The 24874-nt window shown below is 44.1% G+C and overlaps 1 protein-coding gene across 16 annotated transcripts in view; it reads right to left on the bottom strand.

Annotated features, from left to right (window-relative positions):
* Positions 1–24613, bottom strand: part of LDB3 (LIM domain binding 3) — a 149764-nt gene extending 125151 nt beyond the window's left edge. For 14 of the 16 annotated variants that reach the window (XM_081913601.1, XM_081913602.1, XM_081913604.1 and 11 more), the window contains exon 1: positions 8457–8708. In XM_081913601.1, coding sequence (XP_081769727.1) covers positions 8457–8549 — 93 coding nt within the window. In that variant the 5' untranslated portion in view covers positions 8550–8708. The other 2 variants (XM_081913600.1, XM_081913592.1) reach the window with 2 other exon arrangements.
* Between the last annotated feature and the right edge of the window lie 261 nt (positions 24614–24874).

Genomic DNA, 24874 nt, shown 5'->3' with positions numbered 1-24874 from the left:
ACCTTGGACTTGCTGATCGTAAGGTCGGCGGTTCGAATCCCCGTGGCGGGGTGAGCTCCCGTCATTCGGTCCCAGCTCCTGCCCACCTAGCAGTTAGAAAGCACCCCTAAGTGCAAGTAGATAAATAGGGACTACTTTATAGTGGGAAGGTAAACGGCATTTCCGTGTGCAGCACTGGTGCTGGCTCGCCAGTTGCAGCTTCGTCACGCTGGCCACGTGACCCGGAAGTGTCTTCGGATGGCGCCGGCTCCCGGCCTCTTGAGCAAGATGAGTGCGCAACCCTAGAGTCAGTCACGACTGGCCCATACGGGCAGGGCTACCTTTACCTTTACGCAATGCCTGCTACTGATACAGGCAAAGAAAGACACATCATGATGCCAGAACACCCAGAACCCTAGATGTTGCTGATAAAGACATCTGCCATTGCTGAGGTTCTAAATTCCAGTCATATTAAAAACTCTAGCTATACAAAAAAACCCACGTTGGCAGTGCACGTGGTTGGCTTCAACCACCCACCCTGCCTGCAAAAAGATGAATCAGAGTCATTTTGGAAGGCAATATGCTTAAAATTCCTCAGGAAACAATAGCGGTGAAACCAAAAGTCTTTTTAAAAACAATCAGACTGCTGCTTCATTGCATACTAGCTCTGACATACACACCTGCCTAGGGGATGGAGAATGCTGCCTATTGATTCAGAAGGGCTTGCTCAAAACTCTGCCTCTGGGCCATTCAAGGCCCACCGTGGAAAATTACTCGGCAACTAGCTTTCCTTGGGCCTACTGAGAGCAAGGTATTGGCCCATCACCTCCTGGCAAACAGAAGGGGAAGAAATGGAGGCAGTGAGAGATTTTACTTTCTTGGGCTCCATGATCACTGCAGATGGTGACAGCAGTCACAAAATTAAAAGATGCCTGCTTCTTGGGAGAAAAGCAATGGCAAACCTATACAGCACCTTAAAAAGCAGAGACATCACCTTGCCAACAAAGGTCTGTATAGTTAAAGCTATGGTTTTCCCAGTAGTGATGTATGGAAGTGAGAGCTGGACCATAAAGAAGGCTGACTGCCGAAGAATTGATGCTTTTGAATTATGGTGCTGGAGGAGACTCTTGAGAGTCCCATGGACTGCAAGAAGATCAAACCTACCCATTCTGAAGGAAATCAGCCCTGAGTGCTCACTGGAAGGACAGATCCTGAAGCTGAGGCTCCAGTACTTTGGCCACCTCATGAGAAGAGAAAACTTCCTGGAAAAGACCCTGACGTTGGGAAAGATGGAGGGCACAAGGAGAAGAGGATGAAATGGTTGGACAGTGTTCTTGAAGCTACCAGCATGAGTTTGACCAAACTGCGGGAGGCAGCGGAAGACCTGGCGTGCTCTGGTCCATGGGGTCACGAAGAGTCGGACACGACTAAATGACTAAACAACAACAACAACAAGCAATCTTTCTACTGTGGAAGGCCACATACCTTTGGGCATAAACTATGTGTCAGTACTGTAGTGGGAAGAGTCAGAACCAACGATGGGGGATGCCAGAGACAATAGTGTTCTGCATTAACAGAAGAAAGACTATCCTGGAAGAATACTGATCTTGAAATTTTAAAAAGTTACTATTTTATCAAATACAATACCGCCCCTTCCAATTGTTCTGAAACGAAAAGCAAAGAAGGAAAATATGGAGGAAATGAAGAGAAAGGAAGGAACTCTGATGAGAGGAAAGAATGGGGCAGCCTCGGGAGATGTTGGGGGCTACATAAAATAGGCTACAGGATGCCCACCTGTGACTTAGACAAATGGTTGGCCACTCTTTGGCTACATGGAGATGGGGAAAGGACAGGCAGGCAGGATTCTTCTGATTTGCTTCAGAGGTTTATAATCTCTAGGGAGGCCCACCTTCTTATAGCACTGGGAAAGTTTTCAGATAAGATCATGGTCACCTGTCAAGGCCACACACACCATTATTTTGGCTTCCTTCCCAACTTGGCAGCAAGCTCCACGAAGCAAGCTTGTGGAGGAGCCCACAGGGACGAAGGAGAAAGGCAACCAAGCTGTGTTTGTGGCCCTGTGTCAACAACACTGGGCTACAGAAAACACTGAAACTGCTTTTCACACCTGCTTGCAAGAAGAAGATATTCGGTTCCAGAATTTCAGGCGCTGGAAGCTGCAGGGTGACCTTAAAATCTCACACGCCTGCTTCTCTTTCCTCGCTGCCACCACTCAGCCACTTATTTTTAGATAAATGACAAGGCGTTAAGCACAATGCTCCATTTCATGGGAACACAAAGATATGCCTTCACCTGTCACCCTTCTGATTGACTGCGGCTCCTGTGCTGCATGCTTTTGAAGACGCAACAGAGATCAGATCACCTGGACCTCCCAGAAGGGAATAACTGAAAGTTCTGCCAGCCATCAATTAATTTTTGAGCTTTTGTTATTATTATTTTATGTTGGAAGCTATTTAGTTATGTTGGAAGCTATGTAGCTATTACATATTACGTAAGTGTTCAGTTACGTTGACATAAATATGGCAAATATCCAGGTGTTGTGTTTTATATGAGACCTTTTGTGTGAGGATATGTGATGCCAGTTGATAACTGATCTTTTTCAGTATTGCGGGTCTGTACAAATGTGCCAGCCTGAGAACGGCAAAGGCAGTTGTGGTACTTTGCAAAGAGGTTTGCTTCTGTCCCAAAGCGAGCTCTTTAAAAATGGGTCAGAAAGGGTTTTTAATGATATGGAGCCACTGGTCAAGAGACTGTAATATTGGGACTGTGCCATCACAAACACACAATTGTATCAATTCCTAGTTCAGTTTTGAAGCTGCTTCCCCCTCCCCCAAGGTGGTTTGGTTTTTTAAAAAAGAAATGAGGTAGAAATGTATAACTGAAACAACATACCTGTGGCAATATTGTTATTTTTTTAAATGGTTTGTTTGAAGCATGCATGGGGAAAGGGTTAAGACTGCTGGGTGAATTATCATTTGATATATTAGCATGTGCATCTGACATGCAAATTCCAAAGCCAGCAACAAGCCAGACTCACACCACAAAGTTAAGAACCCACTCTTGACTTAAGCCTTCTTACACCATATATTTTCTTCATCCTAATATTACCAGTTCTTTCCTGTAATGTGTAACTTGGATAAACGAATAATCATTTTTTAAAATTCCCCATACCAATGAACCACCACAAGATATATATACACACATATGTAAGAACAGAAACCAGATCTTCCATTCTCACTGTTTAAAAATACCATGTAACCAACTAGACTCCTTGACATATCTGCATTTAGCCAAGATACTGAGTTTGAGTTGACATTTTGGTGATATGAACATTCCAGCTGTTGTGTTTGTGGTCTGGGTTCGCCCCATTCATACATGCTCAGTTGCTGCTACAGTCAATGAAGTATGAATATCCATGGAGCTTAATCTATGACACAACGGTTATGTCATTTACATTAAAAAAATATTTTTCTTCCTTGCCCCAAGAGTCTAAGGAGAGTAACCATTTTCCTCTCATTTATCTTTACAAAATTCTTGTGTGTTAAATCAGGCTGAAAGTGACTTATCCAAAGTGGCCAGGTTTGGACACAACACTAAAAAGTATGATTTAGAGTTGTGCTAAGGAATCCTAGGTTTTTACTTTCCATTATCTTTTATCCTCTGGTTATAGCTGCGAGGAGATTGGAAGCTTTTGCTTGTTTTTAACGAGCTACATTTTAGCACCATGTCCTAATCTAGACAAAGTGTAGCTAGTGTTAATTACAATTTATTGAAAAGAGCCGATTCAAAATGCAATTCATGAAGGTGGCTTGTTTCAATAAACAGTGCTTAATATTAACCTCGGTTAACTGGTATGAATTAAAACGGAAGTGAAAGCTTCTGTTCTCCAACTCAGCCATGTCAGAGAAAGAAAGGAGAGAGGAAGTTCACAATCCCAAGTCTCATTCATATACTGTAATGCTAAACCAGGCATGGCCAAACTTGGCCCTCCAGCTGTTTTGGGACTACAACTCCCATCATCCCTAGCTAACAGGACCAGTAGTCAGGAATGATGGGATTTGTAGTCCAAAAACAGCTGGAGACCCAAGTTTGGGAAATGCTGATCTACAGGATGCCACGTTAGCTACCCTTTGGTTTAGCACAACATTTGAATGAGGTAAATGAGACCATTGCAGAAGAAGTATTCACACCTGGACCTCTTTTCTAAAGTTGAAATGCTCTGCCCTGATGGTGATTTATATATATGTGTAAAGATGCTTACACCAGAGGCTACATGTACCTGGTAGTAAAAGTCCCACACAACTTACCGGTAAATTGTAAGAACTATTCCTGATACAGTGCCTAGGTGCCACTTTTATTTGTAATAAGGGTAATATAACAAACAGCCCATAAAACTTTATTCCTGACAAAAATGAGCTTCTTGTCTGGTTTATGACGCTTTTATAGAGAGGACAGTATAAAAGTGAGATAGGACAGTATTGAAAATTACAACTTTGTGTGATATCATCACTCAAATGGATAGCTGGTTGGATGTTCTGAGAGCAGCTTCTAGGTATCTCTTATTTCCTTATTCCCCAAGAGCAAACAGTCAATTATCATGGCAAGAAAAAAGCTACAGGAAAGTTGAGAGACTCCCTAAAATACTCATAAAAAGATGAATAAATGCATATAAGAAATAGGAACAAAAGTGAAAAGTTGATATGCAATTTCCTAATAAAAGTGTTAAAACATGTATCTACAAAAATATTTTTAAAAGTATATTCATGTTTGCAAATCAGTCTCAACAATGGATTCACTGTGTGTCATGAATAACAAATCTAGCTCTTGCTCTGTTGCTCAGATGCTGGTCTAGCATCTATTTCTGGATTTGCCTTATCCTGACATGAATACTAAAGCCAAGTTTAATTTTTCCTGACATTAGCACAGCAATTTAGTGCTCAAATTTTGAAAAATACTAACCCCCCCAAAAACTTTCCACGGCAAATGCTAGGGCTGATCATACCATCTATCTTGCAGATATTAATACACACAGCCATAAGAAGTCTGGCACCAACTGGTATCTGAAAACCACTTACTATGTTAATTTTTTGCCAACATGAAATGACTACGGTGTTCTTGTCTGTATACACATAGTTCATGAATACTCAAGACTGGATTCCTAACGTACCCACGTGCTGTAAAGCTCCAATAGGCTCTTCACAGATTGGGGGGGGGGAGGTATTTGCATTATTTGTACATACACAAAATTATACATGCATGGAAGACAAGGAGTGACTCATGGGTGTCTATGTGCAATACAACTATTACTGGACTTTACCACTTCAAATAACAGATGGGGGCATAATATGTTTTAATGCTCTCCGTAAAAAAACAAAACCCCAAAATATCCTAGAAAACTAGCATGTCAGGAGAAACGTTCTAGCTGCTTCCCTGATATGCTAACTTTGTATGTGCAGTGATACTTCTTCTTCTTTTTTTTTGCAATATACAGAAGCTTTCTAATCTGCAATCCCATAAATCACCTTCCACCTTTGCCTGCTCAATGCAATAAACTTCTATGGGGCATTTCCAGCTTCAGTAACTATCACCAGGGCCCCAAACGTGGAAGATATACACCAGGGGTAGTCAACCTTTTTATACCTACCACCCACTAATGCATCTTTCTTGATGGTAAATTTTCCTTACTGCCCACCAGTGCTTGATGGAAGCAGGATTCTGCTTGTTCCGTAGAACCCCCTACCGCCCACCTAGAATCCTGAAACGCCCACTAGTGGGCAGTAGGGACCAGGCTGACAACCCCTGATCTACACTGTAGCTCTGGATTTGGGTATGGATATCACAACCACAGCCTAATCCTGTTAATACTTCTTTTCCCTTAGAAGATTCTTACATAGTACTTTTCTCTCTGAGGAAGAAAAGCCAGGTAGAATAGAGAAGGGGGGAAATCATCTTACTTTGGAGTGAAAAACCTTTCTGACCACTGCAAAACAGAGAATCATAAGCACAGTCTGGAATCTAGCCTCCTCCCGGCAGAAAGCTTCACGGGCTTTAAATCCCACCATGAAGTTTTTCATGCACATTCCTCCATAGGTGCTCTTCAACAGAGCTAAAATGTCACAGGGACAGTATATGCACCTGGATCGTTCAGAATTAAGCATGAGAAGACTGGGATGGGAGGAAGCTTGGAAAACAGGAGAGGTGCCAAGCACAGTGGAGAAGACATAGTAATTAAGAGCTTTTATAGTTTGTTGCTTAGACTACTTTAGTTCATTTTAGTGGTCTCCTGCACTCCAAACAACTACAAATCATTATTCATATTTCCCAAAGAAACATTGGGTGGCACCCAACTTTGCACAAGGGGGCTTCCCCCTCTTCCCTTTCCCCTGCTGCCACAGTGCCCCCCTCCCTCAAAATATGCTCCAGAGGGTCCCCAAACTATCCAGAATAATTTATGGGGGCTGCATGAGAGAAGTAAAGGATAGAGATTCCATTCTGCAGGAGAGCAGACACTGCTGGATTTCACAAATGGTTGAGGACCACATAATATAGGGAAGGAAATTTAAACATCCATGCAGCCACACTTGTCTGGATATCTCTTTTATTTCCAGTTATCTATCTTGCTGCTACATCCAAAGCATTTAGAATAAGCATACTGATAATTCATTTTCTCTTAGGCCTACCCAGCTCACCTCTATGCATGGAAAAATTGCAAGTGGGCTTTTATCTCACACGCTTCTGCCCTGCTCCCCAAAGGTGGAAATTATGCTTTATCATGGATATTGAACCTGTAGTAGAAAGAAATTTCAGAGTCCAAGGTACAGTTACTCTTGCCTCCAGATAAATGAAGGCTCTCCTGGTTTGAGGTTCACTTCTGAGAGGAGGAGAGAAGTGTTCAGACCTGAAGCCCACTCCTGATCTCACCACACAGCGAGTTGAGGCAGGCAAGTAACAGCTAAACAGCCCCATAGTCTTCAGCAGGATTTCTGTGGCCCGATCTCAAGAGAAGTGGTTCATCTCTTTAACAGCCCTGTGGCTACAGGTGAGAAGTCAATCTGTGGCCTTTCCCAACCCACTTTCCCCTTGATCCTGCAGCTGACCCACTCCTCCAAGAAGCCCTCTGCTGCAAGGAACACTACTCTCATGGTGCCCCACAGGAGGTGAGAGGGATGGGTGGCCTACGAGACTAGGTACAGAACTTTAGCTTCTTCCATAGAGACAGGATGTTTGGGTCGGAACCTACAATGCAATTCTATACATGTCAACTCAAAGTAAGTCCTATTGTGTTCAGTGGAGCCTACTATCCAAGTTGGTGGGTAAAGGATTGCAACTGGCCACCAAAAGTTCTGAAATTTATGAGAAATTCTCCTATTCTGATTTTAGACTATTCAAATACATTGCAAATACATTTTTTTTTGTTCTGTATGCTTCTAAATAATTGGAAGGTACATTTCAGGTAGCAGTAATAAATAAACCCAAGTACTTAACTCCAAAGAGTACATTCTTTGTGTCTAATTATATAGGTAAAAGGAAAATTGACTGCAAGCACTATTAGGGAGTCAGAGTCGTCCCCCGTCCCCCAATTATCTTGATCCTTTTAGGAAGTCCCTGAAATAGATGGCGCACTAACAGCAGGTCATCCTCTGGTTAGGTCGCCAATAGTTCTTAAGGAAAGTGGAAGACTGGAATTGCAATAAATAGAATAGTCAAGGCTAATTGCACCAATTAAGGAATGCATTACTTGAAGCAGAAAATAGCAGGTACCTTTTTAATGCAAGGCATTGTTTTTCACACCACAGAGGCCTACACTACTGGATTTAAACTTATCCTATTAATTTGAAAAACTTTGCTGGAAAAGCACACCAGTGTCTTTTTCAGATGCTGAAAACGTTTCAGCTCTCTCTCTCTGGCACTGACAATTGCAAACCATTCTGGTAGCTTAACTATTTTATCTGAACGCAGGAAAGGAGGAGATAAGCCTTACCAGGATGAGATACAAGGGGAACAGAAATAAGAGCTTGGTGTGATTGTTATTATATTTTCTGGGTAAGTCATCCGGTTTGCTAACACTCAGTTCCACCCACACCCTTGTCGATGTGGACTTTTAGTTTGCAGAGTATGGGCAACGGTATGCAAAACAGAGTCTCTTTATCGCCAGTTCAGAAACACTTTTGCAGACAGAAACATTTGTGGGGAGAGGAAGAGAGAAGATCCGCTGCTAAAATATGCTTGTTCATATTTTCTCTGAATCAGAGAAGGCGCAAATGCAGCACACAATTTTTTTGGGGGGAGGGGTAGCACTGTATTAATGCTATCTTCATAGACACCCCCTCCCATTTTAAACCAAATACAATCTCCCTCTCTCTCATATCTGCCCAGGTCAGATCACACCATTACAAGCAGGTTGGCTTCCTTATCCAAGCAAATCTCGAGAGGTATTTTGAGTTGTTAGCACTTACTCTGGAGATGGTCAGAGGCATATTGAAGTCCTTGCCCCCTTGCAGTCGGAACCCCCATGGTCCGGGTCCGTTGAGAGTCACGCTGTAAGACATATTATCTCTCTTTTACGCCAGGAACCCCAGAAGCTCTGTGAAACAGAGGGAGGGGGGGGGGGACACAGGTGGGTATTTTGGTTTTTAAAAAAGGAGATATTCTTTTCTCTCGCTCTCTCTCTTTCAATTTAAAGCAGAAAAATAAAGATCTTTTTTGTCTCTTGCCTGGTCAGTCCTGCCGAAGTGTCACCTAAGAATAGATAGGAGTTATAATGCGGATACTGATATCCCTGATGAGGGAGCCCATAAAAGGCTTGTAACCAAACACCGGCTATGCAAAACCTCTGTGACTCAGAGGTCTAATATAGTCCCCCCCTGGGAGGTTAGCAGACCTTTCTAGACTCCTCAGGTCCCCTCCTCAGACTCAAAGCCACTTTTCTAAGATAATGAAGAGGATGTCGTTTTTAAGCGTGTCAGCTGCTTAAACAACAACCACGTCAAAAGGAACCTCTGGCCGATACTGTATACTCACTTGTCAATAGCATCGTTTTCAAAGCTTCCCTAGTGTACAGTCCTGACCTATGTCAAATGTGTTTCTGTGACTGTGTGTGAAAGAGAGAGCATTTAATGCACCATTGTGTGGTTCTGTTTTCATATGACTAGGGTATCTGGAAAATGAGGAGAAGCAATAAAGGGGAAGGAAGAGGGACTGCCCCCCTGTTTTAAAACATGTAGTGCTTGAAATGTTAAGGCTGCACAACCTTAGGAGTTTGCCCCTGGCTTGGGAAGCCAGGCCTCAGGATATTTTGCTGCCTGAGGTGAGCAGCCAATGGTGTCCCCTGCCCCAAACCAAGGGGTATACAGTGGTACCTCGGGTTACATAAGCTTCAGGTTACATATGCTTCAGGGTACAGACTCCGCAAACCCAGAAATAGTGCTTCAGGTTAAGAACTTTCCTTCAGGATGAGAACAGAAATCGTGCTCTGGCGGTGCGGCTATTAGCTAAAATGGTGCTTCAGGTTAAGAACAGTTTCAGGTTAAGTACGGACTTCCGGAACGAATTAAGTACTTAAGCCGAGGTAACACTGTATAGCCCCTAAGTCAGTCAAGGCATTTTGTCAACTGAGGCAGAAAAATACACCAAGCCCCTATCCCTGGTAAAACAAACAAACAAACAAATAACCCACCATCAGCAACAAATGGAATAACTATTTCCTTCCCTTTTGTGACAGCCAGTCAGCTGCCTGAGGCAACTTCCTCCCTCTGAGGCTTGACCCTCCTTGAAGGCCTCATTCTCTTCAATGTTCATGCAGACGCTCCTTAGATACTGGAGAAAATGAAGCAGGCCTCCATCATGTTGCACATTGTGTGTGCATTGGGGGCCTCTCGTGTTTAGCATCCCGGCCAAAGGCTCCATATTTATTGTGTTTATATCCGATGTTTTCTCTAAGGAGCTCCAGGTGGCATACATGGTTCACCCCTTCTCATTTACCGTAATCCCCACAGCATCCCTGAAGACTGAGCATCAATGGCCGGCCCAAGGTCACTCAGTGAGCGTCATGGCTGAGTGGAGATTTGAACCCTGGTCTCCAAGGCCCAAGTCCAACACTCTAACCACTACACCACACTGGCTTTCATCTGCACCATATATTTAAAGCACATGGCTTTCCCCCAAAGAATCCTGGGAGCCATCGTTTACCCCTCACAGGGCTAAAATTCCCAGCACCCTTAAAGTTTATTTAAATGTGCTTTAAATTTAAAGTGTAGATGTGACCATTGGTTATACAGAAGGTTTTCTTTCTCCTGCAACACACCAGATTGAATGCATCTTGGGACAGAACAGTCCTAAAAAACCTGCCCATGCAACTCAGCAGCCATGTTCCAGAGGTGCAGGGGCTGGTGTTGCGCATGATGGCACGCATAAAACGTCCCAATGTCACGCCAGGACCTCAGGGGAGCCAGGAATGTGGCTCCAATGGCCTGAAGCTCCTCCTGCTGCTGCTGCCGCTACCTGCCAGGGGCTGCTTCCTCCCTCCTTCCCCTCCAGGCCAGGAGGAGGAGTTGGCTATTGAAGCTGCTCCATGCTTTGCCCTGATTTTTTTGGAACATGGGGGGCCAAAAGGGATGGGCCTCCAGGAGTTGGCGCCCCTGCCATGTACAATGGCCTACCAAGGCTTTGAAAAACCTCCTGGTTTTACTGCAAAAACGAGGGTTGTCTAGCAAGCATCTGTCAGGCAGGAATGTCCAACAGCTCTCTGTGTGTGCACCCCAAATAACAAGATAAATTGGGGTGGTGTGCAGCAGATTTCCATGTCCCTAAGTTTAATCACACCATGTCGAGGCAGATCAGGGAGTCCCCAACCTTCTGAGTAGCTCCATTGCTGGTTCCCCCTCCCCCCAAAATACACTACCTTCCCCTGTCTTTTTCCGTTTTGAGTGGGGAAACACCCAAATCTTGAAGGAGAGGGGGTGGAGAGGGAAGGGGTGGAAAGTGGGGGGAGACTTTTTTCATTCTGATGGGCAGGTCTAGATTTTAATCACAGTGAATTATTTCACCAGGGCACTCAGTGATGTGGGAGGAGGATGTTGAAGCAAATAAAGTGTTGTTTTCAAATGGGTTGTCATTGGCCTTCGATTTTTGGCTGTGAGAGCAGAGCTTAAGGGGTGGCGTTAGACTTCTTTCCCAATCATTCTTTCCCCTAACAATTTTTTTTAAAAAATCAGCAATCTTTTTCTTCTAGTTAGAACTTTATAGCCTCACCATCTAAATCAGCCAACTCACCTCTGGCTGCCTAAATTCAGCTAAGATGGCCAAGGATCAGGTCATGACCTCACATCTCTTAAAAGCTCTATTCACGTCATTTGGCTGCATACAAAAATAATTAACCTTATCTGCTTAGTTTCTCCTTTCTCCTTTTTTTCTACTTGCCAAGGAACCTGTGTGTTTCACCTAAGGATGGGGGCAGACTTGAGTAACAGCAGTTCTTTTGTATTTTCCGTGTTTCACCTTCCCAGCAAGTCTTGGTGCAATCATTTGCATGTCTGCTGCCTCCTCCATCTTAAGACTCTTCCATTTAAATAATAATAATAATAATAATAATAATAATAATAATAATAATAATCCAGCCTTAGGAAGAGTTCTGTAGAAATTTGTGAAATTTGGGTTGGGCTAATAGAGGTATTGCCTAAAATGGATTTTGGTATTTTTCTTATGTGACAAACAACACAGCTATCATCCCTCTTAAAAAAATCAAAAAAAAAATCTGCAGAGTGTTTTTGCAAACCTGTCACACAAGACTACCAAACAGTTCTCTGTAACTCCCTACAGCCTTGATGTAACAGGGCCTCATTACATAGAACAATTCCCAATAGACCACTCTGAGCAGCTGCAAAAAAAGTTAAGACTTCTTTCCTGCCATCCCCTGCTCTTTAGATCCTCGTCTATCCTGGCTTATTAGAGCTAGATGGAGTGGGTTGGCTGATTGCTAGTAAAAAAAAAGATTTGGCATCATAGGGTGTTACCCTTTGCCCTTAAAGAGGCAGTTGTGTATCCACTTCTTTAGAAGCCTACTCTAGACCCAATGGTGCATAATAGGTAAAAGGTTAAGGACCCCTGGACAGTTAAATCCAGTCAAAGGCAACTATGGGGTTGCAGCGCTCATCTCGCTTTCTGGCTGAGGGAGCTGGCGTTTGTCCACAGACAGTTTTCCGGGTCATGTGGCCAGCATGACTAAACTGCTTCTGGCACAACGGAACACCGTGACGGAAACCAAAGCGCATGGAAACACCGTTTACCTTCCTGCCTCAGCAGTACCTATTTATCTACTTACACTGGCGTGCTTTTGAACAAAAAGCAGGTTGGCAAGAGCTGGGACAGGGCAACGGGAGCTCACTCCGTTGCGGGGATTTGAACCACCACCCTTCCGATCGGCAAGCCCAAGAGACTCAGTGGTGCATAATAACTATAAACCATTTGCCAATTGCCAACACTCCTTTCTTGACAAAGCTGGTGGAGAGATGATGGTTGTGGAGCAACCGTAGGTATTCCTGGATGAAACTGTTTAATTGGATCCACTACATTCTGGGTTTATAGCTGGTTTTGGAACTGAATCTGCCTTGCTTCCCCTGAGAGTTGATCTTTATTGTGAGAGATATGACCTAGTTACTTATCCTTGATGTCTCAGCAACTTTCAATACCATTGATCCCATGATAGGCATCCTCCTAGGTCAACTCTGTGGGATGGGTATCGGAAGCATTGTCTTATGGTCATTCCATTCATATCTTCAGGCTGTGCGCAGAAAGTATCACTGGGGGTGTACTCATTGCAAGTTTTAGATCAAGGTTTCATCAGTATACTGATGTTGCACATCTTTACTAACATATGAACCAGGAGAGGTTGTGAAATCTCTGGATCAGTGGCTGAATGCAGTGGTGGACTCAGCTACATTAGTAAAAAAGCAATGATTCAACTGCACTATAAACATGCAACACCAGATGGCGCTAGAGAGCAGAAAAATTTTAAACACGGTTTTCCATAGGGGTTTTCTTCCTTTTGTTATAACAATATAATTTCTGACTTATTTATAGTGGTTTTTCCCCTGTGTGTAGACTATCCTGTGTTTGAATCCTGGGAAGATAGAGGCTCTATGGGTGGGTAGTTCTCATGTCCGAGATATATGCAGGTTACTTGTTCAGCATGGGGTCGCACTCCCTCTGAAGGAGCAAGTGTGTCGCTATAGACCCAAGTGTCCTCTGTTACTGGAGTACCTTTTACCAGTTCTGTCTGGCTCACCAACTATGGCTGTTCCTGGAGCTATTGATAGCATGACCACTGCAGTCCATTAACTGGTAACTCTGAGACTAAATTACTGCAATGCTCTCTCTGTGGGGCTGCAGTTTAGGTCCAGGGTATATTAGTAACTGCCTGAAAACTTGTATCCCAGCTGGATTACTGAGATCTGCGGGTGTGTTATCCCCTGAGTTGGTGAAGCTCATCTGGTAATAAGAAACAGAACATTTAGTTTTATTGGCCCAGTCCTATGGAATGCTCTGCCAACAGAGATTCAGCAGGCACTTTCTGCTTTAAGCTTTAAAACTTTTCTATACTGCCCAGTGTATACAGGCAGTGACCATTTTAGGCACATCCAATTGACACGCAATCACTGATGCACAGGTCCTTTTGGACCCGGAAGAGGGCGGAATGGGGACAGGGCATAATGGAGCAGGGGCCGCTTATGAATGCTCTGCCGATCTGCACAGGGGCTTGGGAACAGAACCCTCGTGCAAAATGGTCACCGCCTGTACTGGCAGTTAAGAAAATATCCTGGTATAATCGTTGATCTCTAATTTCAAATTTTATATTGTTTTTTACTGCATGGTTTTATGTATTATTGCTGTGAACCACTGTAATTTCCTTATGACAAGCCATATCAAAATATTTTAAATAATTCAAAACAGTGTCATTGAGCAAGTCCTAAAATGGATTCTGAACTGTAGTTGATGAAATGCATCTCATGTGGTTCACCATTGTTTTAACTGTTGTCCTTTCCACACCATCGGATTCCCAATAAACTCAAAAGCTAATTATTTACTAGAGATAAATCATGATTGAGCAACAATTTCTTCTTCTTCATGTTCTCTTCTGTGCATTTTAGCTAAAATAATTTTAGCTATAATCTTCGCAGGTGAAGGAGGAATCTGTCAGGGATTGTTTTAGTTTTGCTTTGCTTATGGTGCTCTGTGAAGAGCTAGGCATGCTCTCGATGCTATATAAGGGAACAGGAATACTGCAGACGTTTGGACTGAGAGTCTTGCCCAAGGCCACTGTGGGGTGAGTCTGCATCAGAGATGCAAGTAGCCTTCTAAAAGTATGTAGGTACCTGGAAGCTCACACTGTCCCACAAGGTGGAGTTCTAGTTCTTCCACGATGACCCTATCTCCACAGACTTCAGTTTCACATTTCCCTTAAACAAAGGAACAGTCGCTCTCCCTTCAAATAGCAAGGACACCGAGCCAGAAAAAGAAGGTCAAAGGCTTTGGAAGCAGTATTTGTTGAAATCATTTCAGGGAACAGGATGAGATTCTCTCTCAAAGATAGATACCAAAATGACCAAAGTTCACAAAGCCTCAGTGAATTCTGCCCTTTAGTTGATTGCTAAAAACAGTCCTATGAAGGGAGGTGTTGCTAGAATGCGAACAGCAGCACCGTCCCAATTTTATGCCTGGCATGCGAGGGAAGGAACGAACACCTCAAGGTAGTGGCTCAGAATAGGAACACCATCATGCTTCGACAACTAATGTCAAATCCGTTGCCATGCTGGAAACAATTCATAATGAAACAGGATAGGGAGTTGTCGTACCTCTGCTCACGTTAGTCATCGCTCTCCTGGATGTTTTACAGCTGAATTATAAGACATAGTACTAGTATGAATAGATTATTAGCAGAAATGGTGGTGGCAGGGTAAGAGAGATTATTATTATTGTTGTTGTTATTAATAATAATAATTTAATCTTTATACCTGCAGGTCTCAGGGCGGTTACAACACAAAATCACAATATAAAAGCACAAAAGACATAATAAAAACAAAAGCAACCCACATTTTTAAAGGGCATTGGATGTCAATTCACCAAAGGCCTGGTTAAAGACGAACATTTTTGCCTGGCGCCTAAAGGTGTATAATGAAGGTGCCAGGCGAACTTCGCTGGGGAGAGCATTCCACAGACAGGGAGCCATTGCAGAGAAGGCCTGTTCTCGTGATGCCACCCTCTGGACCTCTCGTGGAGAAGGCACACAAAGAAGGGCCTCAGAAAATGAACTCAGGGTCTGGGTAGGTTCATATGAACAGAGGCGGTCCTTGAGGTGTTGCAGTCCTGAGCCGTTGATAACTTCATTACAAAGTTTGGAGGAGATAAAGTGCAGGATTTGGTTTCGGGAGCAAAATTTAGCTTCCTAACAATTTCAGCTTTCGTTTTCTTTTTTTGAAAGCTCACAGAGACCGAAGGCCACCTTAGGCCAGCTGATTCTGGATGTCATGCAAAGGCAAAAACTTGTTAAGACACCGAGTTCATTATTGTTGTATTTTTACTGCTGGGGAGGGAGAGAGGCACTTGTGAGGTGTTCTACCTCAGGTATCACAATAGCTTTACCAGCCTGGGATACTTAATTCTGTGTGTCTCTGTGGTGCGTGTCGTTTGCTGTTCCACACCAGGCAGCAAAATGTCCCCAGCTGGTCCTGCTCTTCCAGTTGTAGGACTTCCAGAAACTAGAAGTGTTTCTGATTGAGATTCCCAGTGACAAGGCGTCAAGTGCCCTACTTAGCTCTTTGTTCTGCATCAAGAATGGTGTGGCAGGGAGCAAATGCCACAGCTACCCCTCACATCACTTTCTGTAGCTGCTAACAGCTTTGGGCTTGATACGCCTTGACTGGCTGCCTTATGAAAAGCCAGCTACAGGTTACGAAGACCACACATCCCAGGTTTCCTAGCAGGAGAGGAACTATCTCTTTCATCATGGCAACGCCTCCTGTCACCTTGCTTTCCCTCTTGGTCAGTGTTAACTTTGGCTCTGCTGCCCACGCAACAGGGGGCACTGTTGTCCCAGCAGATGTCATCGTGCATCACATGTCCTGGTAATTTGTGAGGGTGTCCAATTATCAGCCTGGATCACGGTGCCGTCATTAAACAACACACAGTCTCCATTTTAAGGTGTGTCCCCTACTGCCAGCGCTGCTATTAGGTTTTTGTTTCCAAGCATGTGACGGGTTTCAGGGTTTGGTAGGCAATCTTTAAAATGTCACTATACAGTGGTACCTCGCAAGACGAAATTAATTCATTCTGCGAGTTTTTTCGTCTTGCAAATTTTTCTTTTTTTAAAAAAAATTTTTATTAAGAATTTTTGTTTAAACAATAAGAAAGCATATGAAATAACATATAATTTTTCAGTATCCACATTTCGTTCACCTCTTTGGACTTCCTCACGACTCTCGTTCCTGCATTCCAAAGTCTTGAACTTTACCCAGCAATTTATTACCTTATTTCAATTCTTGTAATATAATTTTCCAATATTATATCCCCAATTTTAGATAACTTCGTCTTGCGAATTTTTCATCTTGTGAAGCACGGATTCCCATAGGAATGCATTGAAAATCATTCCCATAGGAATGAATTGAACATTTTCGTCTTGTGAAGCAAGCCCATAGGGAAATTCGTCTTGCTAAGCAACTCAAAAAACGAAAAACTCTTTCGTCTTGCGAGTTTTTCGTCTTACGAGGCATTCGTCTTGCGAGGTACCACTGTAATTTGAAGAGAGCACATATGGGAAAGCACCTCTGAAACAACACCTCACTTGTGTATTAAATGCACAGCTTCCCAGAGCAACTTGCTGAATGTAGATACCTTCTTGACCAACTCATTCCTCCATCAGCAGCCCCTACGCCATATCGCGAGGCTCCCACACCCAATCCCCTTCAGTGGCAGAATGTTTTTATAAAGAGGTGCACAGGACTGCAGAGGGAAGGAGGAGATGGAAAATCTCCATCCCATAAATGTAAGCTTTCATGGAAGGAAAGTTAGGATCCAAAGCATTACCTTTAAAACAAACAAACCATCACTGTACAGCTCCTAAGTTCATACAGCCCTCATCCACAGAAGCTACACCCTGACCTGCCCAAAATTTAATGCTCATTGGTAAACTCTGTACTTTTTTCTAGAAAAAGAGGTGCCAGAACTCACCATGACCTCCCTTGTTCTCTTTTAATGGCAATGGCACCTACCTGAGAGGTGCCAGAACTGAGCTCTGGTGCATTCTGGCTGCATAAACTATGTTAGAAGTCGACCGATTTCATTACTTTTCTTCCTAATATTAGGTGCTTCATTTTGAAAGATATGTCAGATTTATGGGAACATAAGAGAAATGGAAAGTTGTACACACTGTCTGGTTACACAGATTTCTCTTTTCTTATGCATAGATATGTTTTTAAATGGAAACAAGAATTCTGTTTCGGGAGGTTTTATTGCTTAGCTTCCTTCTGAAGCCATGATCTTTTATAGGGGCAATAACACTAGATCTGCCACAGATACTCCAGGTCACAAATATAAGCTATTTACTTCAAATGCAAAATAGTCAAAAGGACCAGATGCAGTTAGGAGAACAAGGATACCCTAATCCTTTAATGCCGTTTGACAGATACAAATAGGACATCACTATTGAGCTTTGTCATAAGATCAAAAGCTTTTGCCAGGTGTTTTGAAAAAGCAAGGCCTTTTCAGCCAAGAACCCATCCATAAAAATTTAAATGCAGCTTGACAATGGCCACGGCTTTGGGTCCTTAAATAATACTGACATTGTCCCATTAGATCACTGCCTGGCAGGAAGTCATAGCAATGCGTCACTTTACACTGGATTTCAAATGGGAGCTAGCAGTGATACAACAAATGATTTGGAGTCCAATCCCGCAGTTGTTAGAAGAAGGGGAACCGCAAGATGATGAAACTGAAATGATGAAATTTCCTTTGACCCGAGTGAAAGGTGGACGGGCATCGAGCTAAACAACTTGTACCAGCAGCTTCTGATCTCCTCTTGCTCTTTGGCAGCACGTAGACATGTTAGCACTTACAATGATACAAAGAGGAAGAAATGCAATCGCCCAGTCCAGGCATATAGCCAGTTTAGAGTGTGTGCACAGAGGGAGGGAGGAAAGGAAGGAAGGAGAGGTTTCTCCAAAGGTACATTGGGGCAGCAGCATTAGTAAAGGCAAAACGAGGGAAAGCAAAATAGAAGGAGTCAAAGAAGCTTCATTTAAATTTCCCAAGTACCTTTTAACGTTTTAGAAAGTGAACCTGGAACCCTAAGAGCTAAGTGCCCAGTCATCTCAACACTTTTGGCCAAAGCACTGGAGAGTCACAGGTTATTTCTTCCCGGCAGACCCGGCTACTGTGCAATTAAGGGTGAAACGAGGCAAGGAGAGATGACCTTTGCTCCCCATTAGATGCCCTAGATGCTTCAGCCCTGACTACACTGCAGGGGCAGTAAACGTGTCACCTGCAGGGTCATGTAAGGTTCTTTAAAAAATAGTAAAGGAGAGTGGGCGGGGGTCAACTTTGAATGCTGGGAGGCGAATGGTAATAGCTCAGAGGGAGAGCATCGGCTTTGCAAGCAATCCCTGGCTTCCCCAAGTAGGACTGGTGAGAGGGGGGCAGGAGTCCCCTGCCCCAAACCCTGGAGGCTGCTTCTGGTCATCATTGACAATTCTGAGCTGGATGGCGCAATGGTCCGATTCAGTATAAGGCAGATCCTGTGAACAGGATCCTGAGGAACAGTTTCTACGCAAATGCAATTCTGGTTCTAAACGCAGCATAAGGGGTCTCTATAGTATAGTGTATTTTAAAATGGGGCTTTAGAGTTTTTAGGGGTTTTTGAAAGTTTTATGTAGTTTTATGTAGTTTTTATGTAGTTTTTCAATTTCATTGTTCTGCATGGGACAATGACAATAAATATATCTATCTATCTATCTTAGGGACTACAGTATGTAGGGAGGCAAGATGTAACCCTTGCTCCCCAACCCTCAATCATGATCAGAACTTCTCCCCACCACACCCTCCTACTGGTGCCAAGTGGAGCAGAAAAGCCCAGGGCTAGGCTATGTAGTGATATATCGTCCAAAACCAGTTTGAAGTCCACATTTAAACCCCTCGAATCATGATGTGTGTGTGTCTGTGTGCTATGCAAAAAATCACAGTGCGGGAAAAGCCGTGAAGCCAACTAACGCCTCTCCATAGTTCCATCCTTATTTCAGATATTGAAATATGACGTTGAAAACTAGGTATCGCCCAGCCCTACTGTTTGCTTCTACATACATAGTTCTTAAGAGAAAGAGACATACATTAAAACTGGTTCCTGTGCTGCAGGCTGGAGTTAGAGGCAGGTCCTGGGTGCAAAAAGATTGAAGATGTGTAGTCTAAGGGATGTGGCTGAAGAGCTGCCACCCACGAAGAACAGCCCAAGTTAGACCAACACGCTGCTATTTACAAAAAGAGCAGAAATGCAAGTATCCCTGATGGAGATAAAGTTCAGGGTCTTTGCTTTAAAAAGTCAAACACAATTATGTTCCCACGAGCCCTCAGGTCACTTATTTTTAGTAGTTCAACAATGGAGTGAAGCTATTTATTAGATTTTGTTTCAATGATGTTTTTTCCCTGAGCTGGTTTTTATGGATATTTATTTGGATTTTTAAATTTTTATTATAAGCAGCTGGAGGCTAAGTGCAGATGGGCATGTGGAGGTGGGGGAAAGGCCATCCTATGGGAGATGAACCACCAGACCCAAAGCCCTGCCAGACTCATAGACTTTAAGTGTTGGAAGGCACCTCAGGGGTCATCTAGTCCAACCTTCTGCAATGCAGGTATCTTTTGCCCAACATGGGGCTCAAACCCACAACCCTGAGTTTAAGAGTTTCATGCTTTTCCAGCTAAGCTATCCCAGCAGCCATTTTCCTCCCGCTGAGAGGAAAAACAGTACCGGTACATTGGTCCCAAGGTTCATGTCCATTTCTTCCCATTGCCATGGAAATATGTAGGAGGGTTTTGGGTCCACCGCCAACATGAACCCAGAATACCGGCTTTTTACCTCCTCCACCAGATCATCAACAGCAGAGGAGCAACAACAATGGACCTGACCACAGAGACAAGCACGAGGTGTCCGAAAGGGAACTTCCCACTATCAATGGAGACAGAGCTTTGCAACAAAATTCCTCTGGCCCCCGGGACATGTTCCCAGAGACCATAGAATTGAAGCATACAATTTTATAACTCGGGTGTGGGGAACATCTGGACCTCTAGTTGTTGCTGAACTGCAACTCCCATCAGCCTCATCAAGCATGGGCAACGGCCTGAAATGATGGGAGCTGTAGTTCAACATCTGGACGACCAAAAGTTGCCAACACAAGGCAGAAGTAAAGGTAAAGGGACCCCTGACCATTAGGTCCAGTCGTGGCCGACTCTGGGGTTGCGGCGCTCATCTCGCTTTATTGGCCGAGGAAGCCGGCGTACAGCTTCCAGGTCATGTGGCCAGCATGACTAAGCCGCTTCTGGTGAACCACAGTAGTGCACAGAAATGCCACGTAGTAGTGCACAGAAATGCCACAGCGGTACCTATTTCTCTACTTGCACTTTGACGTGCTTTCAAACTGCTAGGTTGGCAGGAGCAGGAACCGAGCAACAGGAGCTCACCCCGTCGCGGGGATTTGAACCGCTGACCTTCTGATCAGCAAGTCCTAGGCTCTATGGTTTAACCCACAGTGCCACCTGCATCCCCACACAAGGCATATCCACACACCTCTCCCCCTCTCTCTCTCTCTCTCTCTCTCTCTCTCTCTCTCTCTCACACACACACACACACACACACACACACACCACTTATGTAACTGCTTAATTCTTCAAAGAATCCTGGTTCTAGTTTGGCAAGGCTGCTGAGAATTTTGTTAGAGATCATCCCCAGAGACTACAGTTCCCAGGGTTCTCTGCGGCTACAGAGGAACTTCCAAGCCAGTTTAGGCCTGTAATATAGGCGCCCTTGATGGACAGCCCCCCCAACACCCCCCACACACTTTTGCCTGTTGGATTTTGGATTTCAGAGCAAAGCTGACCATTTGAAAGCAAAACGTTTTCCTCGGAATAAAATCCAACAGCAGCTGTTTAAGAGGTCAGCAGTTTTAGGCTGCTAAATTGAGACTTGTTAGCGCCACGAAAAACTGGAAAGCATTTCTGCATGGTGCCAGCATGTAACTCAGCTACTAAAGAGGCAAGGTTGGGTTGGGCTGGTCTCTCCAATGTGCCGTAAGAGAAGCTTTTTTTGTTTTGTTACTAAGCCTGAGCAAAATAGTGTGAGATTGACTTATTCATTGCTTGTACTGTATAGTTCAGGGGTCAGCAAACTTTTTCAGCAGGGGGCTGATCCACTGTCCCTCAGACTTTGTGGGGGGCTGGACTATATTTTTTTTGGGGGGGATGAATGAATTCCTATGCCCCACAAATAATCCAGAGATGCATTTTAAATAAAAGCACGCATTCTACTCATGTAAAAACATGCTGATTCCCGGACCATCCGTGGGCCTGATTTAGAAGGCGATTGGGCCGAATCTGGCCCCTGAGCCTTAGTTTGCCTACCCATGGATTGCTAGAGGTTCCCTGCACCTGGGCTATACACCTTTCAGAGTCACATGATGCCATCAACCACGTGCTGATGACTACATTTCCTCTGCGGGTGGGGGCAGAGGGGTTTAAGTGGGTGGGTCCAAAAGCCAACCCTTTTCTCTCTTGCCTTAGCCTTCACCAGCCAGCTGGCTGCTGGGGGAAGGGACCTACTGCTCTTGCCAGAGACCTGGCCTGAGGACTTGCAGAGGGCTTCTGAAATTATGCCAAAGACCAAATGAGGATTTAGGATTGCAGGTGGCCCACCCCAGGGACAACAGGGAGAGATTGTCTCAGGATCCGGAGTGCATTGTTATCAATATGCTGATGACCTGCAGCTCCTTTACCTTTAATACAAAGGAAGCTGTTGGCTTAATCACCACCACCACCACAATTTTATTATTTATGTGCAATTAGTTACATGGACAGGGTAAGGGTTAATAAACTGAGACTTAACCAAAACAAGACAGCAGTGCTTTAGCTCAGGAAAGTGATGGACTCTAGAACAGGGGTCCAACCAGTTCTTGATGGCGTGGTAGTCCCCCTGAAGAATCAGGTCCACAGGTTGTTGGTACAGTGGTACCTCGGGTTCAGTACTTAATTCGTTCCAGAGGTCCGTTCTTAACCTGAAACTGTACTTAACCTGAAGCACCACTTTAGCTAATGGGGCCTCCCGCTGCCGCCGCAGCACCAGAACACGATTTCTGTTCTCATCCTGAAGCAAAGTTCTTAACCTGAAGCACTATTTCTGGGTTAGCGGAGTCTGTAACCTGAAGCATATGTAACCTAAAGCATATGTAACCTGAGGTACCACTGTATTCCTGGATTCAGCCTCGCCCCTAGGTGTCCATGTGCCAATGGTCAAGAGCAGGCTTCCTCAACCTCGGCCCTCCAGATGTTTTGAGACTACAGTTCCCATCATCCCTGACCACGGGTCCTGCTAGCTAGGGAGCTGTAGGCCAAAAACATCTGGAGGGCCGAGGTTGAGGAAGCCTGGTCAAGAGTGTCTCAGCCCAGCTTTGACCAGTGTGCAGGCTGCTACTGTTGAGGTCAGATCTGGTCATGGAAACGGACATGTCCAATTGCAGCTGGACTTGGTAACTACCATGGACCAACCTTTGAAGAGGCTTCAAAACCCTCAGAATGCAGCAGTAAGGATGCTCATGGGCACTTGCCCATAGGATCAGATTACATCTGACCTACAACAGCTGCATGGTTTGCCATTTGTTTCCAGGCAAAATTTGGAGTGGTGTTTCTTTACCTATAAATCCCTAAAGGACTTGGGTCCAAGATTCCAGGGGGACCTCTTCCTCCCATACTCATTATGATGTAGCAGGGAGGACCTTTTCAGACAAATCTGATGTTGTTCTTCTAGTCAAGTTCCCTCTTATTGCTATTATATATTTAATTTGTGGCTCTTAAATTACGGTTTTAATTGCTATAATCTGCATCGTGTAACAAAAGTGTGTTAGAAAAGGTGGCCATAACTTTTTATGTAAGTAAATAAAATAGAATGGTACATTCAAATAATCAGAAAAGAGATGTAACAAAGTGTGAAATGTTTAGTATTTATTCTCCTTTTGTGTGAAACTTCATGCAAACTTTTTTGTTTTAAAATGAATATCTTATTACAGCAAGAAGACATTATTCTGAGAATCAAGAATTGTCAGCTAGAGGTGAACTTTAAAGTTTAGAAGTAAATCTGTGGAACTACTGTCAATATTCCACTTCTCGGTTTGAGTATCAGTTCTGCTGAGATGTCTATTAAGCGTATTGTTTGAAATTTAAAATCTGAAATGTGACATGGTGGGGGAGGGGCAAACAAATCATCTTGCAGAACTGCAAAGAAACCAATGCTGCACAACTAATTGTTTAAAAGTGTTTTTAAAATGGCAATTCTGTGCATACTTACTTGGGAGTAAGCCTCACTGGCAGGCTGGATTTCTGAGTAAATATATGCAGGTTGTCTGTGTGTCACCTAATTGTCCAGTCACAAAGGCCATGCTGAGTCATCAATAGTTTCAGAGTGCTTTTCTACAGAATATTGTAATCCTTATTTTAATCTGAACTGAACAAGGGCTTTCCACTTAAAAAACCAAGGAAAGGAAACTACAGTACATACATTAGTGGTTTGACAAGCCGCAAGAGACTGGCCTGAGCCTTTTTGCACCCATGTCTCTTAAGCAGCAGCTTATGTGAGGGGTAAAGGAGACGGAAGGTGCGGGAGAGAATGATAAATATATAATGTGGCTTTGGATATGGGAGCCATGCGGTGGAAGAAGCCGGTGGACTCTGGGCTGTATTAGCAGCTCTGGCTGGGTGGCGGGTCACCCTTGTGGTTTGCAAACCAGAAAGGTGGGGTAGCAGAGGAGGAAGAATACAGTAATAAAGAAAAGGCTGATCCGGTGTGATTAGTGAGCAAACGGCCTGCAGCAAATCCCATCTGGCACATCCGTTTGATTAATAGCCCAACAGGCGCAAGCAAGAAACGCAGACAACAGGACAGCAGCCTCAGTAAAGAAAACGAGCGTGGAGTGGGGGGTGGGAAGAAATGAGGAGCAACTCTCAGAGAGGAGAGGAGCAATCTTAGAATTGTAGAGTTGGAAGGGATCCCCGGGGTCATCTAGTCCAACCCCCGGCAAGGCTGGAATCTTTTTGCCCAGGGTGCGGCTCGAAGCCACGACCCTGAGATTAACATGCAGTCAAGTTGCAAGGTAGGACAGAAGAAGGTTAGTGCAGCTAGACAGGTGACAAGGAAGGAGCTGGAGACCAGCCGGTCGCCTCTACCTGGGAGCAGCTCTGCAGATCCGCGCGGGGCTTCGCGTGGTGCCTCCTCCGGATTCCTCCAGCTGCACATTTATTAGTTGATCTCTGCCATCCCCGGTGACGCTGCCCACTCCAAAGCGGCGGCGGGAGGAGGTGGATTTCCTTAAGGTGGATCCCTTAAAGCTACAGATGGCCACTGACTTGCATCTTTCTTTCTTTCTTTCTTTCTTTCTTTCTTTCTTTCTTTCTTTCTTTCTTTCTTTCTTTCTTTCTTTCTTTCTTTCTTTCTTTCTTTCTTTCTTTCTTTCTCTTTATCCAGCTTGCTGCATTTCTCGTGCTGGAAAGGAAAACGACAACTGCAAAATTAGCTTCTGCACCCCAGGCAGCCAAAAATTCTAAGTAGCAACACTACATCGGGAAATAAACATTCGGT

Source organism: Podarcis melisellensis (genome assembly GCF_964234715.1).
Source record: "Podarcis melisellensis genome assembly, chromosome: 5".
In the NCBI taxonomy this organism is placed as follows: domain Eukaryota; kingdom Metazoa; phylum Chordata; class Lepidosauria; order Squamata; family Lacertidae; genus Podarcis; species Podarcis melisellensis.
The sequence above is the reverse complement of the archived record's forward strand: the minus strand, read 5'-3'. Positions and strand labels throughout refer to the sequence as shown.